General features: G+C 37.1%; 1 protein-coding gene across 2 annotated transcripts in view; it reads left to right on the top strand.

Annotated features, from left to right (window-relative positions):
• Nucleotides 1-13,017, top strand: part of Cdc73 (cell division cycle 73, Paf1/RNA polymerase II complex component) — a 99,618-nt gene that overhangs the window by 65,338 nt on the left and 21,263 nt on the right. Inside the window, exons 11-13 of one of the 2 annotated variants that reach the window (NM_145991.2) lie at nt 2,467-2,524; nt 9,675-9,710; nt 9,967-10,054. In NM_145991.2, coding sequence (NP_666103.1) covers nt 2,467-2,524; nt 9,675-9,710; nt 9,967-10,054 — 182 coding nt within the window. Of the gene's footprint in view, nt 1-17; nt 706-2,466; nt 2,525-9,674; nt 9,711-9,966; nt 10,055-13,017 lie in introns of those variants that run through there. The other variant, XM_006529366.3, reaches the window with a different exon arrangement.

The raw sequence follows: 13,017 nt of genomic DNA, 5'->3' as shown, positions 1-13,017 counted from the left end.
TATTCCTTTGTTCACAGAGTTTCTGATTCTGAGTGGTTTGCATGATATAAAATAGCAGTAACTTTGGGAATCATCTGTTTATTGTTATGTGTAAGTTCCATCATGTATCCTTGATTTTAAAAAGATTGACATGAAATGGGGTTAGAATACTTCAAACAGTGAGCTATTGGAGTTGAATAACACAAGAAGGGAACCAAAAGTCCAGTCCTGCCTCCATTGGTCTCCATTCTGTTTGTGTTTTAGTGTGGCTCCTATGTTTGATGCTCGTATATTTTATTTCAGCCCAAGACAAGAACTAAATACTTTTTCATTTCAGTACTAGATTTTGAAACAGGTCTGATTTTCATGTTTATTATAAAATTGCTATTTTACATAGTTATCTATGGACTGGAAATTAATCACCACTAATTTCATAGCTCCAGCTAACCAACATCAGTTGTCCCAGTATTCCCTTCTATTTTGGACTCTAAACCCAGTGGTACCTGGCCAACACTGCCAGAGTTCTGCTGCTTGTTGGAGCTGGAACATGGCCTGCCTTGTTCTAGTACATTATCACCAGCCTTTTGTTTCCCAAATTCTTCACTGTCTAGGTTTGGCTGTCCTGGAACTTGCTCTGTAGATTGACCTTGAAGTCACAGATCTGTATGTCTTTGTCATTTGAATGCTGGGATTAAATGTGTGTACTATCACCTGGACCTAAGCTTTTCTCTAATCAGAACTTGGTCTGTACCAGGCTGGCCTCGAACACAGGTTTGCCTCTATCTCTTGGGATTAAAGGCTTTAATACCTTGCCTGGATCTAAGCTTTTTACAGCTACTATTTCTCAAAATCCAGGTCAAAAACCTGTGTCTTCCATTTCTGGATTGTAGCTTATTCCAGATTAAAAGTCCAAATAAAAGCAATAACCAGATAATAAAAAAAGCCTAGATATATTTATTCCTTGTTCAATGGCAAATGCATAAACACCCAGCTTATCTGGGTGACTTCTTATCCAAAAGTCACCAAACATACTCTTAATCTGTTTATCTCCTTGAACATAGGAGTCAGCTCCATTCTACTTCATGGCACAGTGCTCCTTTATTCTATGTACCATACGTTTTATACTTTTGTTTTTGAAGCTTGCTCATTTTCACCAAGAGGCTCTTCATAAAAGTGAACTTTAGTAACCATGTAACAGAATTCATACCAGGTTTATTTGAGACTTCCCTTGTCAAAGCAATTAATCTAAATCTCTCCACCTTAGCCTCAGGCAGACTCTCTGGACAATGGGAAAAATCTACATTCTTCACCAAAATATCATAAAAACAGTCTCTCAGCCACATATAAAATGCTTCTCCTCTGAAACATTTGTAGCCAGGCTTCCACAGTTCAAATCACCATCAGCAACAAATTCCTCTATATTCCTGCTAGAATAGCTCTTTAAGCCCCACTTAAAGATTTCCACTGCTTTCCAAATCCAGAGTCCCCAAATCCACATTCTTCCAAAGTATAGCATGGTCAGACCTATCAGAGCAGTACCCACTCCTGGTACCAACTTCCAACTTTGTTAGGGTTTCATTGCTGTGAAGAGACACTGTGACCACAGTAACTCTTAAAAAGGACAACATTTAATTGGGGCTGGCTTACAGGCCCAGAGGTTCAGTTCACTGTCATGGCAGGCAGGTATGGCACTGGAGGAGCTGAGAGCTCTGCTTCTTGTTCCAAGGGCAGCTAGAAGACATGCTGCCTAATAGTGTCACTCCCTGGGCCAAGCACATTCAAACAACCACCACAGGGTTATTACATCTTTTTAACTTGAGATTATGTGTCATTTCTCCATTTTGGCATTTTTGTAGGAAAAAGGTTAGGATTGACTTTAAAATAGACTAGGTTGTATCTAATGTATACATGGCCTTAAGCTTGATCCTCAGCCCTTCATTGAAAATTGACTTCAAAAGTTATAAAAGTAGTACCATTTTTGAAAATACTATTTTATTTAGCAACTAAACAAATTATTAAAATTTTTACTTCCCTTTAGTAGTTGTTCACTGGTAACGTTCATTTTCATTACTATACCTTCTTTTAAAATAATATAAAAGATAAGGAGGGCTTTTGTTTGCTTGTTTGTTTTGCCTCATGGTTTTAGGGTCTATTTTGTTAAGATGGACTGCCATCACCAGCAGCTCTGACTGTGTCACTGGTAAATTTTTTAGGGGTGGGACTTTTTGAGACTGGATCTCATATGTTGCTCAGAATGGCCTACAACTCACTATATAGCACCAACTGTTCTCAGACACACAGTAGTCTGCCTGTCTTAGCCTCCTATTAAATATTTTATTTATTTAATTTTATTTTTTAAACTTATAGGCCTTGGCCAAATGGGAAACTAACTGAATGTGAGAGCTTTATGAGATCTCTTTAAAGTGTTTAATTGTTATTTAAGTGAACTTTGATGTGATGTCATACATCAATTTTTATCTTTTAAAGGAAGGTGCATCTGCTCGTAAGACTCAAACTCCTGCAGCCCAGCCTGTACCTAGACCAGGTAAAAAAAATTATATATGTAATTTTGATTTTTTTTTTCTAAATGGTCTTGTTTTTGATGTGTAGTAATCTGAAGAAAATAATAGTTTTGCTTAAAATACACCGAAAGGCCATTTCTCTTGAGTGCTGATTTTAGTCATCAGCATTCCGAAAGCAGGTCTTAAATTATGGTTATATACACAAAATGCTTATTAAGGTTTGGCCAGCATCCTTAATCTTTTTATTCATAGCAGGAAAACGTAAAGAAGTTAAAATGTTTAGTTTTACAGAACCTTTAAAATCTATATTTTTAATATTATTTACTGGATTATCTTTTCCTCAATTTGAGTTAAAGATTTGATTACTTATTTGTTTATATCACAAAATATCTGTCAAAAGCAACTTATAGAGGGAAGGGTTTATTTTAATTCGAAATTTAAAGGTATAGTTCATTATCAAGGGAAATTACTGAGGCAGGAGCTTGAGGAAGCTGATCACATTGCATCCATAGTCAGGAAGTAGAGGGAAATGAAGAGTTAGTCCGTTCACTTTCTCCTGTTCATTGTGGTATGGGATCCTAGCACCTGAAGTAATGCCACCTACATTCAAGATGACTCTTCTCACCTTGATTAATGTGATTTAGATAATCTGTCACAGACGTTTCCAGAGGCTAACATAATCTAGACAGTCTCAGACATGACTGGAGGCTTGCTTCTTAGGTGATTCTAGATCCTGTCAAGAATCATAGAAATCATAAACAAAATAAGTTATGTGACACTGTAACAATTATGTATAAACTTACATCATAGAGGACATTTTGAATAATTGAGAAATTTGATGTAGTTGAAGAGTTAAAGGACATTTTTATGATGATATTTTTATTTTTGGTTAAGATTTGTTTCAAAGGCTATATGTATCTCCTTATTTAGCAATTCTTTGTTCTATGTTCATGATATTATATGCAAATTAGGATTATTCTTTTCCTATAGAAGTTCAGCATATGCTGCTGAGCCCTAAGTTCTATAATCACTTCTAAAAATAGTTGCTAGGCAAGGTTACTATTGAAATGCTTTAGAGTTTATCTTTTCTTCTTGGTACCTAAAAAACGGTTTTTGCTGATCCATGTAACCACTAATAGTATATTCCTACAGTTTCTATGTAACCTTTGCCAGACTTAAGATAAGCTAAAGAGCACTTTCTAGGAAGAAGAAAAAAAAAAAGAAAAGGAAAAAGAGTGACAGATGACAATGGATTCAGAGAATAATGTCCATGAAGTATAGCTACATTAGAGAAGCAGTTATATACATTTTTTAGAATGGAAGGATATGAAGTTGTGGTTTGCCAGTCTACATAAGAGATTCAGAAATGACAAGGTAAAAAAAAATCACCTTGAGGATTCTCCCATTTTATATTCTGTGAATTAATATGAACTCAATTTGTAGTTTCTCAAAATCAGTATACAAAACAAAGGAGTAGAAGGAAGTTTTTGATATGTAGTAAATCACTTTGCTCAAGTGTGTTTGTGTGTGTGTGTGTGTGTGTGTGTAGAAATGGAAGTTAAGGGGTATTGGCATTTGAATGTTAAATGTCCCAATAGTTTCATGTGTCTGAATACTTATTTCCCAACCCAGTGATGCTATTTGGGAAAGTTGTGAAAGTTTCACAAGTGGAGGAAAGGCACTGGGGATGGACCTGGAGGCTTTCTATCCTGGCCATACTTTGTGTTTGTCTCCTGCTTCCTCCTCCATGCCTCCCTTTCCTGCTGTCATTGGCTTTCCTGCAATAATGGGTTGTATCTCTTTGGAACTGTAAGCCAAAATAGACCCTTTCTCTGGTACGCTGCCTTTGTCAATTTTTAAGTATATTTGTGAGCTTCTATGTGTGTACACTGAGTATTCCACAGAGCACATATATGTAAGTTAGAGGACATTTTTGGGGAGTTGTTTCTCTTTTTACTGTGTGAGTTCTGAGCGTTGTACTTAAGTTGTTAGTTTTGGCAGCAGGCACCTTTTTTGCTGAGTCATCTTGTCAGTCCTTGTTTAGGGTATTTTGTCAGAACAACAGGTTAATTATGAAAAGAAGAGGGTTTTCACAATCAAATGTGAAGTATCAGGTTCTGAAATCTTCAACTCCTAGTATCTTATGCTGCTTTTTCATGTGCTCTACACAAGTACACTGAAGTTTGAACTGATAGAAGAAATTTAGTCTAAACTAAGCATCTTATAATATCTCAGATGTACCCCTGCTTTCCCTCCCTCCCTCCCTCCCTCCCTCCCTCCCTCCCTCCTTCCCTCCCTCTATTCCTACCACCCAAAGTTAGAGTAATTATTTTTGTAAGCACTTTTGTTCTATGGAAATGTTTGTTACCTGGTATTTCTCAATTTGAAGGGGTATTGTTTAATATAGGACATGTTTATTTGCTGTTTTTGTTGGAGGCTAACTCTGGCAGTGTGTTCAGCAATCCAAGGAGGAGGTGTAGGTTTGTCGACTATGTAAAGCAGGCACACACTTTCACACACTTGGTGGATGAAACAGGGCTCCAGCAACTTGATTTTTTTTTTTTTTCCCACAGTTTATATCCTACAGCAAAATCTTTCACTCAGTATAAAAATTGCAATGTAGTTACATTCTATTTTTCTTGAAGTGAATGGTTACAATGAGTATAAGTTAAAAAAAAAAACCCAGCATGTTCCCCAACACCCTTAGATGATTAAATGTTTTACATTTTATAGGCGAAAATCAAAGTAATCCTAAGAACCCACTACATTTGTGTCTAAGCAAAGTGTACGCAAGCAAGGCATTTGTCTCAGGCAGCTCTCTTCCTGGCAGGCTGCAATTTGCAGTCACAAAGAAAGGATCAATCATTTTATTATTTATCTTAAAAGGCGATCTTATAAAAATTCTAAAGACTCAGAAATCTAAACTTTTATACATATAAGATGCAATCAGTCATTTCTGCTTTAAATCTTCAGGCTGTATTCCACCATATGGTAATTTTTATTAAATCATATTGGGAAGTTGAGGGCAAAAATGGGTAAAAGATATTAATCATGGCTTTGGTCACCATCCCAGCTTTAGCAAGAGAGACATGCCAGCTAGTACTAGTCAGGCTGCCGCTCTTCTTGTTTCCTAACCTCCAAGATTTCTCACTCAACTCTCAAGAGTATGCCTTTCTGAACTTTTAAGTAGTTCCCCAAGATTCTCTACATCAAAGCCACAGAAACAACCTAACTTTACTAACAATCTACATTTCTAATTTCTTTCTAAGGGTGGTGGTTAATTCATTAACCTGCTCCAGCAGCAATAATTGAAAAAGATCAATCACAATTATTATTGTAAATGCCAGTGATACTGCCCCCTTAGAGTTGTCATACAACTCAGATTATGAAGGAAGCGGTGGCCTTGAGGGCAACAAGCAGAGTGAAACTCCATAACAACATGAAGTGCTCTTTGCCTCTCAGGAGTGCACATCTGTCACGGTTGTACAGACTAACTGCTGGTCCGACTTCCCTGAGTTCCAAAGCTGTTTACTCTTTCTCTTGCACGGCCAGCCCCACATCTCCTCTTTGATTGCTGAGCACACTGCCAGAGCTGACCTTTGACAGTGTTTTAAGCCTGGACTTGGGGGGGGGGGGGACGGGGACGGGGATGGGAGAAGGCCGACCTGGGAATACAAAAATATACCTGACAATGCAATATGTAATAACATGGGGGCACTATAGAATTGTATTTATTCTTTAAATAGAGTTTGGAATAAACCACTTAGCCTCCACTTAGACTAGTGACCTAAAGGATGGAATTTCGTTTATGAACAGTTAAATTTATTTTTTAACTTAATTTTGTCAAATATGAGTAATATTGTACCAGGCAAATCCCTAGATATAAAGCATTTAACTAAAAAGATTTAATGTCTTTAAGAAAATTTGGAAAGTAGCTAGCTAACAGTGATTACTTGTTTTCTAGCTCATCTAGAAATACAAGTCTTGAGCAAGTCATAGTCCCACTGCCATCTCGCTTTTGTGGCCTGAGTAAATCACTTACCTTTCTTTTGCTCTTTAAATGTATCACTGTCCGTATTAAGCTTTTCTAGATTAAAATTTATTTTATTACTTTATTATTTTAAAACAATTTATTATTTATTATATTTTATTTTGAGATATGGTCTTAACTGTGCAGCTGTAAAACTCACCTGGCAGACCAGGGTGTGCTTGACCTCACAGAGACTCACCTTCCTCTATTTTCTGGTTTGGGATTAAAGATGTATGCCACTGTGCTTAGCTTTCTAGCTTTAATTTACTCATAATTTAGAATTTTTTTTTAAAATTATTATTATTTTTTTAAATTTATTTATTTATTATATGTAAGTACACTGTAGCTGTCTTCAGACACTCCAGAAGAGGGCATGAGATCTCGTTACAGATGGTTGTGAGCCACCATGTGGTTGCTGGGATTTGAACTCGGGAATAATTTAGAATTTTTAAGTAAGTGGCCTCTAGCTCTGGTGTGTCTTATATATTCCTGTGAGGTTGAGAAGGTTACTTTTGTCTATTTCATTCAAATTTTTCATGGTAATAGTTACTCAGCTTGTAAGTGATGTGCTGGATGGAGGACTTTATTCTCTTGCTTAACATGTACATGCTGAGCTGGGCAGTGGTGAGCCTATCCAATCCATTGACCTTATATTTCCTACCTATTACTTTCTTTTGCTTCCCGTTAGCAAATTTCTTAGGATGTATATAGGCATGTATTTACATTTGTGTTTATAAAAAAAAAATCTAGGCTCCATATATGAGAGAAAACATCCTGTTTGTCTTTCTGAATCTAGCTTATTTTCTTTTGTATATACATTATATATGTGTGTGTTATATGTTTGGAGATCAGAAATTATCCACGTGTTTCTTAATGCCTTTCTCTACTTTGTTTTAAGACCGTCTTTCATCAAAGCTGGAATGCATAGATTAGGCTAGATTGGCTGGCTGGTGAGCTCCAGTGACCTACCTGTCTTTTTAAACCCTTCCCCCTCAAACAGCAGGTGTTATTATAGGCAAGTGTCACTGTGCCTGATAATTTATGTAGGTTCTTAGTATTCAAATACAGGTTCTTGTGTTTATACAACAGACACTTTACTCATTGAACCTTCTTCCAACCCATGCTTGCTTGTGTGTACAGTTGAATCTAACTCTTCTTACGTATATAAACTACATTTTGATATGAATTCATCTTTTAATCAACATCTAGCAGTGATGAATAGTAGGATCTTGTGGTATTTCTGTTTCTAATCTTTATGATGGCTGTCTTAAATTACCCTTTGACATCCCCATGTAAGTGTTCCTTTCCCCTCAGATCCTTGCTAATATTTGTTAGTTTTCGTTTTCTCTCTCCCTTCCTTCCTTCCTTCCTTCCTTCCTTCCTTCCTTCCTTCCTTCCTTCCTTCCTTCCTCCCTCCCTCCCTCCCTCCCTCCCTCCCTCCCTTCCTTCCTTCCTTCCTTCCAAGATTTATATTGAAGGGGGGGGGGAAACAGAAGGAGGAAGAGAGAGCCCAAGTGTGCCGTGGCACATTATGGAAATCAGAATGCAATTTGTAGGCGTATGATCTCTTTCTACCATACGTGCCTTGGGGACTGAACTCAAATGTCAAGCAAATGCCTTTACCTACTGAGTGATTTCCCTGGCTCTATTTTTTCTTAATGCTAATTTTCACATAGGTAATAGAGAATTGCAATGTTTTTATTTTCATTTCTCTAATGGCTAAGGGTATTGAACTTTTTGTTTGTTAATTATTTGTTATTTGTACTAAGACCTTTGAGAAGTGTCTTCTTTATTCCATATACCCATTTATTGATTAGATAATTTGTATGTGTGTTTAATTTCTCAAGCTCTTTATAGATTCAAGAAATTAATCCCTTGTCTAGTATGCAACTGACAAAAGTTTATGAGAACTGACATTGAATTTGAATTTTCCCTTACTATCTACTGTTCACTAGTTTAATTTCTTTACACAAAAGTAGTGGTTTTAGAGTTGCTAAACCACATTTCCAGGCAGAACAGCTGTTATCATGTAGATATTTTCTTTTACACCTAGTTTTAGAGGCCCCACTCACTCATAGTTTAGTTGTGTTAGCATCTTATTTGGGTGCCTCTCTTCTCCCCAGGCTCTCATCGAACTGGATTCTGTTTCGGTCCTATTACCACACTCCCCAGTCTATCCTGAGGTCTTTCTTTCTTTTCTTCTAAATGCTTTGTTTGTTTGTTCCATTCCCCCCACCCCACCCCCCACCCCCCCAAGGGGGTGGTGGGTAGTTTGAGCCAGGGTTTCCCTATATAGCTTTAACTGTCCTAGAACTATCTCTAGTCCTACCTGGCTGGCCTCGAACTCACAGAGATCCACCTACCTCTTCCTTACAAGTGCTGGGATTAAAGGTTTACATGACCACCGCCCAGCTATTGATTTGTTTCTTAATTGTTGTTTTTGAAGTTCCATGGTCCTGATAAGTGTTCATTTTTTTTGTGTTCTTCATCATATTATGAAGAATGAATTTTAACATTATATAAATAGTAAAACTGAAGATACAGCACTATTCTCCTAAAGATATACGCTAACAATAATACAACCAGAAATATTTGTGTTTCATAGTGCAACCATAATTACTACTACTGAGGTCATTTCCACACTGTATAGATGAGATACTCAGATATAGTTGACTCACTGCTCTTAAGGGTCTTTTTCTGACCAGACCTCATTTAAGAATTTTAAACAGAGAAAAGAATTTTAAAACTATTTCAGATCTTAATCCCCAATAACTTGTTTTTCTTTCCTCAGTTTCTCTGTCCTGAATCTACTGTGGTAGATGTTCTTTCAGTACCCTGCTTTTACATTTATAACAGTTAATTGATGCAATATAAAACTATTTTGTTTACCAGGTCCAGACATGCGTGAACATAGTATATAGCATTGTTATAGTATTTGTTTCTTGTAATATCAAGTTGTTGAGTAATGCTAAAGCATTTTAATATTTGTAAAAAGCAGAGGCATAAAATGTGAGATGTTTTTGTTTCACCACTAGATATATGCCTTATCAGCAATGTTTAGGCTTTTTTTGTAAGTTGGAAATAGTTTTTTTTTTTTTTTTTTTTTTGGTAACAATTGTAATTTTGATTTTCTTTCTTTCTAGTGTCTCAAGCCAGACCCCCCCCAAATCAGAAGAAAGGTATGATTGTGCCTTTGATTTACTTTAAGCGGTAAATGTGGATGAATTAAGTTATAAAACTAGTGGTAATATGCTTGCTAGTTTTGCTTGGCAGAAAATAAGCCATATAGGTTATTAAATATTTTTGCCATTATTACTATTTTTAAATGATTTAGTATAAAAGAATTAAGGTAATATTTAAAATTACTTTAATAAGAAAGTACTATCAGTAATCATGATGATTTTGTTTTTAACCTTAAAATCTTTTTATTTACAGGGTCACGGACACCCATTATTATTATTCCTGCAGCTACCACTTCTTTAATAACTATGCTTAATGCAAAAGACCTTCTACAGGATCTGAAGTAAGTAATTTATAGTTCAGTTTGTCCTTCCTTCCTCTTTCCCCCTCTGTTCCCCTCTCTCCCTTTCTTTTCCCAAGACAGTGTTTCACTGTGTAGCCTTGGCTGTCTTAGAACTTGCTCTGTAGATCAGGCTGGCCTCACCTCTGCATCCCGAGTGCTGAGATTAAAGGCATGTGCCACTGCTGCCACCACCACCCCCGCTCATTTGTAGTTTTTTATAATTAAATTTGTTCTCTTATAAGACAATCGTCACTATGAAGTTTTTAATTTTTTTGCTATTACAGTACAATTATATCATTTCCCCCTTTCCTTTCTTCCCTCTAAAGCCTCTATGGTACTACAGTTTCTTCAGAAAAACACACACACACACACACACACACACACACACACACACACACACACACACACACACACACACACACCAAGCTTTAAGCACTATATTCTGATGATGCCTTTCTCTCTAGACTTCTACCAGGTCCTGACTAACTTCTCACTCAATTTCATGATTTCTTCTCCCTCTCCCTCCTTTCTGGGTTACCAACAAATAAACATCTATACAAAAATGGAAACCAGAATATACAAGCAAAATACCAATGAGACAGAAATGCCTAAATAAAGCAAAATGAACCAGGAAGCGTGCAAAATACCTTCTTACTCCTGGCTAAGGGACTTACCCTGATGGGTGGTTAATATACTCAGCGAGACTCCGTCAGAGAAAATTAATTTTTCCTTTACCAGTAGGGATCATTTGCCTATAGCTTCTTGTTTAAGCATGGGAGCCTGTATCCACTTCTCCCTCTAGAGCAGCATTGGCTTTAACCTGTGCAAACCCTGTGTTTGCGTCTATGGTTTCTTTGATTTGATATGTGTACTAGAAATGTTGTATGTGGAAGACAAGTTTCTTGGAGTCATCTATCACTTCAAGCTTAAAATTTTTCAGTGTCCTTTCCCACATACATCCCTGAGCTCTGAGGTGACAGGTATGATGGAGACATCCCATTTGTGACTTATAGCTAGAATGGAGAGGGTAGGGGGAACAGAGCTGAGCTGAGTCTGCACCATGAAGAATCCCCATGGAATGAAGGTGAGCTGGGTGGATGCTCTTGCAAACAAGCTGTTCTGTCACTGACAGTGAGACTGCAGCGATTGTAATGGAGACCAGAATCCCTGGTCACAGCCAGGTGTGGCCACTGGAGGTCCCAGGTAGAAAATATTCCTGGGGCTTGGTGGATGGTGACACAAAGGAATAGCAATAGACTAGAAGGAAAGGCTCATTGAACATTTGTTAATTGGGAGAAAACAATTTAAGGAAAACTAAGTAAAAGTTTACAAAATTATAGTCTATTACATGAATTCTGTAGGTCCTCCCAAGAGCTCTCTCAGACCACGGGAACACAGATATTTACATTGTGATTCAGAACAGTAGCAAAATTGCAGTTATGAAGTAGCAATGGAAATGATTTTAAGCGTGAGGTCACAACAAGAGAATTGTACTAAAGGATTGCAGCATTAGAGTGGTTGAGAGCAGTTGCTTTAGAGACAGTTACAGAAACTTTTAGATGAAGCTCTTATGTGAAGGGTAGGATACTGTCAGGTTTTTAAAAGCAATTGCTATATTTTGACTTTATCTGGAGACCTTAAGGAGCTTCTAAAACAAGTCTGGTCCTTTATATGGACCTCCCTAGCAGGAGGATGCAGCCCTATTAGAGACTGGGGCACAGACATTTGATGTACGTAGAAGTGAAACCTTAAAAAGAACAAATGAAATGTATGTCCTGTTTTAATTCACAAGCATGTAGCCTTTTGGAAAGTTTAGTAGCTGCTTCCCATTTTCTTCTTAGGATGACTACACACATTCATGCTACATTTGTTCTAATGAATACATGCCTCATGTTAATGTACATAAAATAAATAAATCTCATCTTTTCCAACCCACTTCAATCTTATACTTTAAGTATTTGGTGATATATCCTTTTTAGTATTTTTCTTTATATTAGTGAATGTGAATAAGTGTTCTACTTAGTTATTGTGAGTTGCTTATTTTAGGTTTTGAAAAGTACAGACTAACCTTGACCTTCTGTGTAAGCAGGGCTGAACTGGAATTCTTATTTCCAACTGCTAGGATTACAGAAGGAAAAAAGTAATTGATTTAAATTGTTTTTATGATAATCCTCATTGACAAGGTTTAAAATGATTCCCAACTACGTGATTTCAGAATGCTAATAAGTTAATGAGAATCAACATGGAAAAAAGATAGGTTTTTCTGAGTTTTTTTTTTTCTCTTTCCCCTGCGTTATTGTTAAAATGGGTATATAGTTTATACATTCCTGCTGGGTCCAGCATGGCTGTGTAAGCTGTGGTGTGACACAGTTCCTGCTCCTAGAGCATCACCAGGCTGTTGATCCCCACGATTCCCATGTGTGCCCATAGCTGCTGTGGCCTTGAAGCTGTTCTGCTGTATAGTTTTGCTTTCAATCTTGCTTTCTGGTGAATAGACTTCCCTCATTACTCAGAGCTGATCACTCCATAATAAACGAAACAGATGTGGTTCTCAGGAATGAGGAATGGAGGTGGGCATGAAGCTGTGGAGGAGGAGGAACAGATCTTCTGCTTGGCCTTTGCGGCCATGGGAAAGAATCTAGACAACATAACCATGGAGGCCATAAAAGCCTATATGGTCCTTTGTAGAAATTGCTCATTGTGAGACTTAGCTTTGAATTTGAAATTATACGAAGAGATGCATGTACAATCCAGTGCTCCAGTTCAACAACTGCTGCATTTATTAGCCAGGGTAAACTTTGGGACATAAAGGATAGAGAGTTAAAGTGTTCTCAAGAAGAAGGCATGGATAGGAACAGAAAGAAGAATCTATAAAACAAAACAAAACAAAACACCAAGAAATGCTAGATGGGTTTATCTCATAGGAGCAAGGTTTGTATATGATCTAGAAGCAGATAGTATTA

This window comes from Mus musculus, chromosome 1 (genome assembly GCF_000001635.26).
Source record: "Mus musculus strain C57BL/6J chromosome 1, GRCm38.p6 C57BL/6J".
In the NCBI taxonomy this organism is placed as follows: Eukaryota; Metazoa; Chordata; class Mammalia; order Rodentia; family Muridae; genus Mus; species Mus musculus.
The sequence above is the reverse complement of the archived record's forward strand: the minus strand, read 5'-3'. Positions and strand labels throughout refer to the sequence as shown.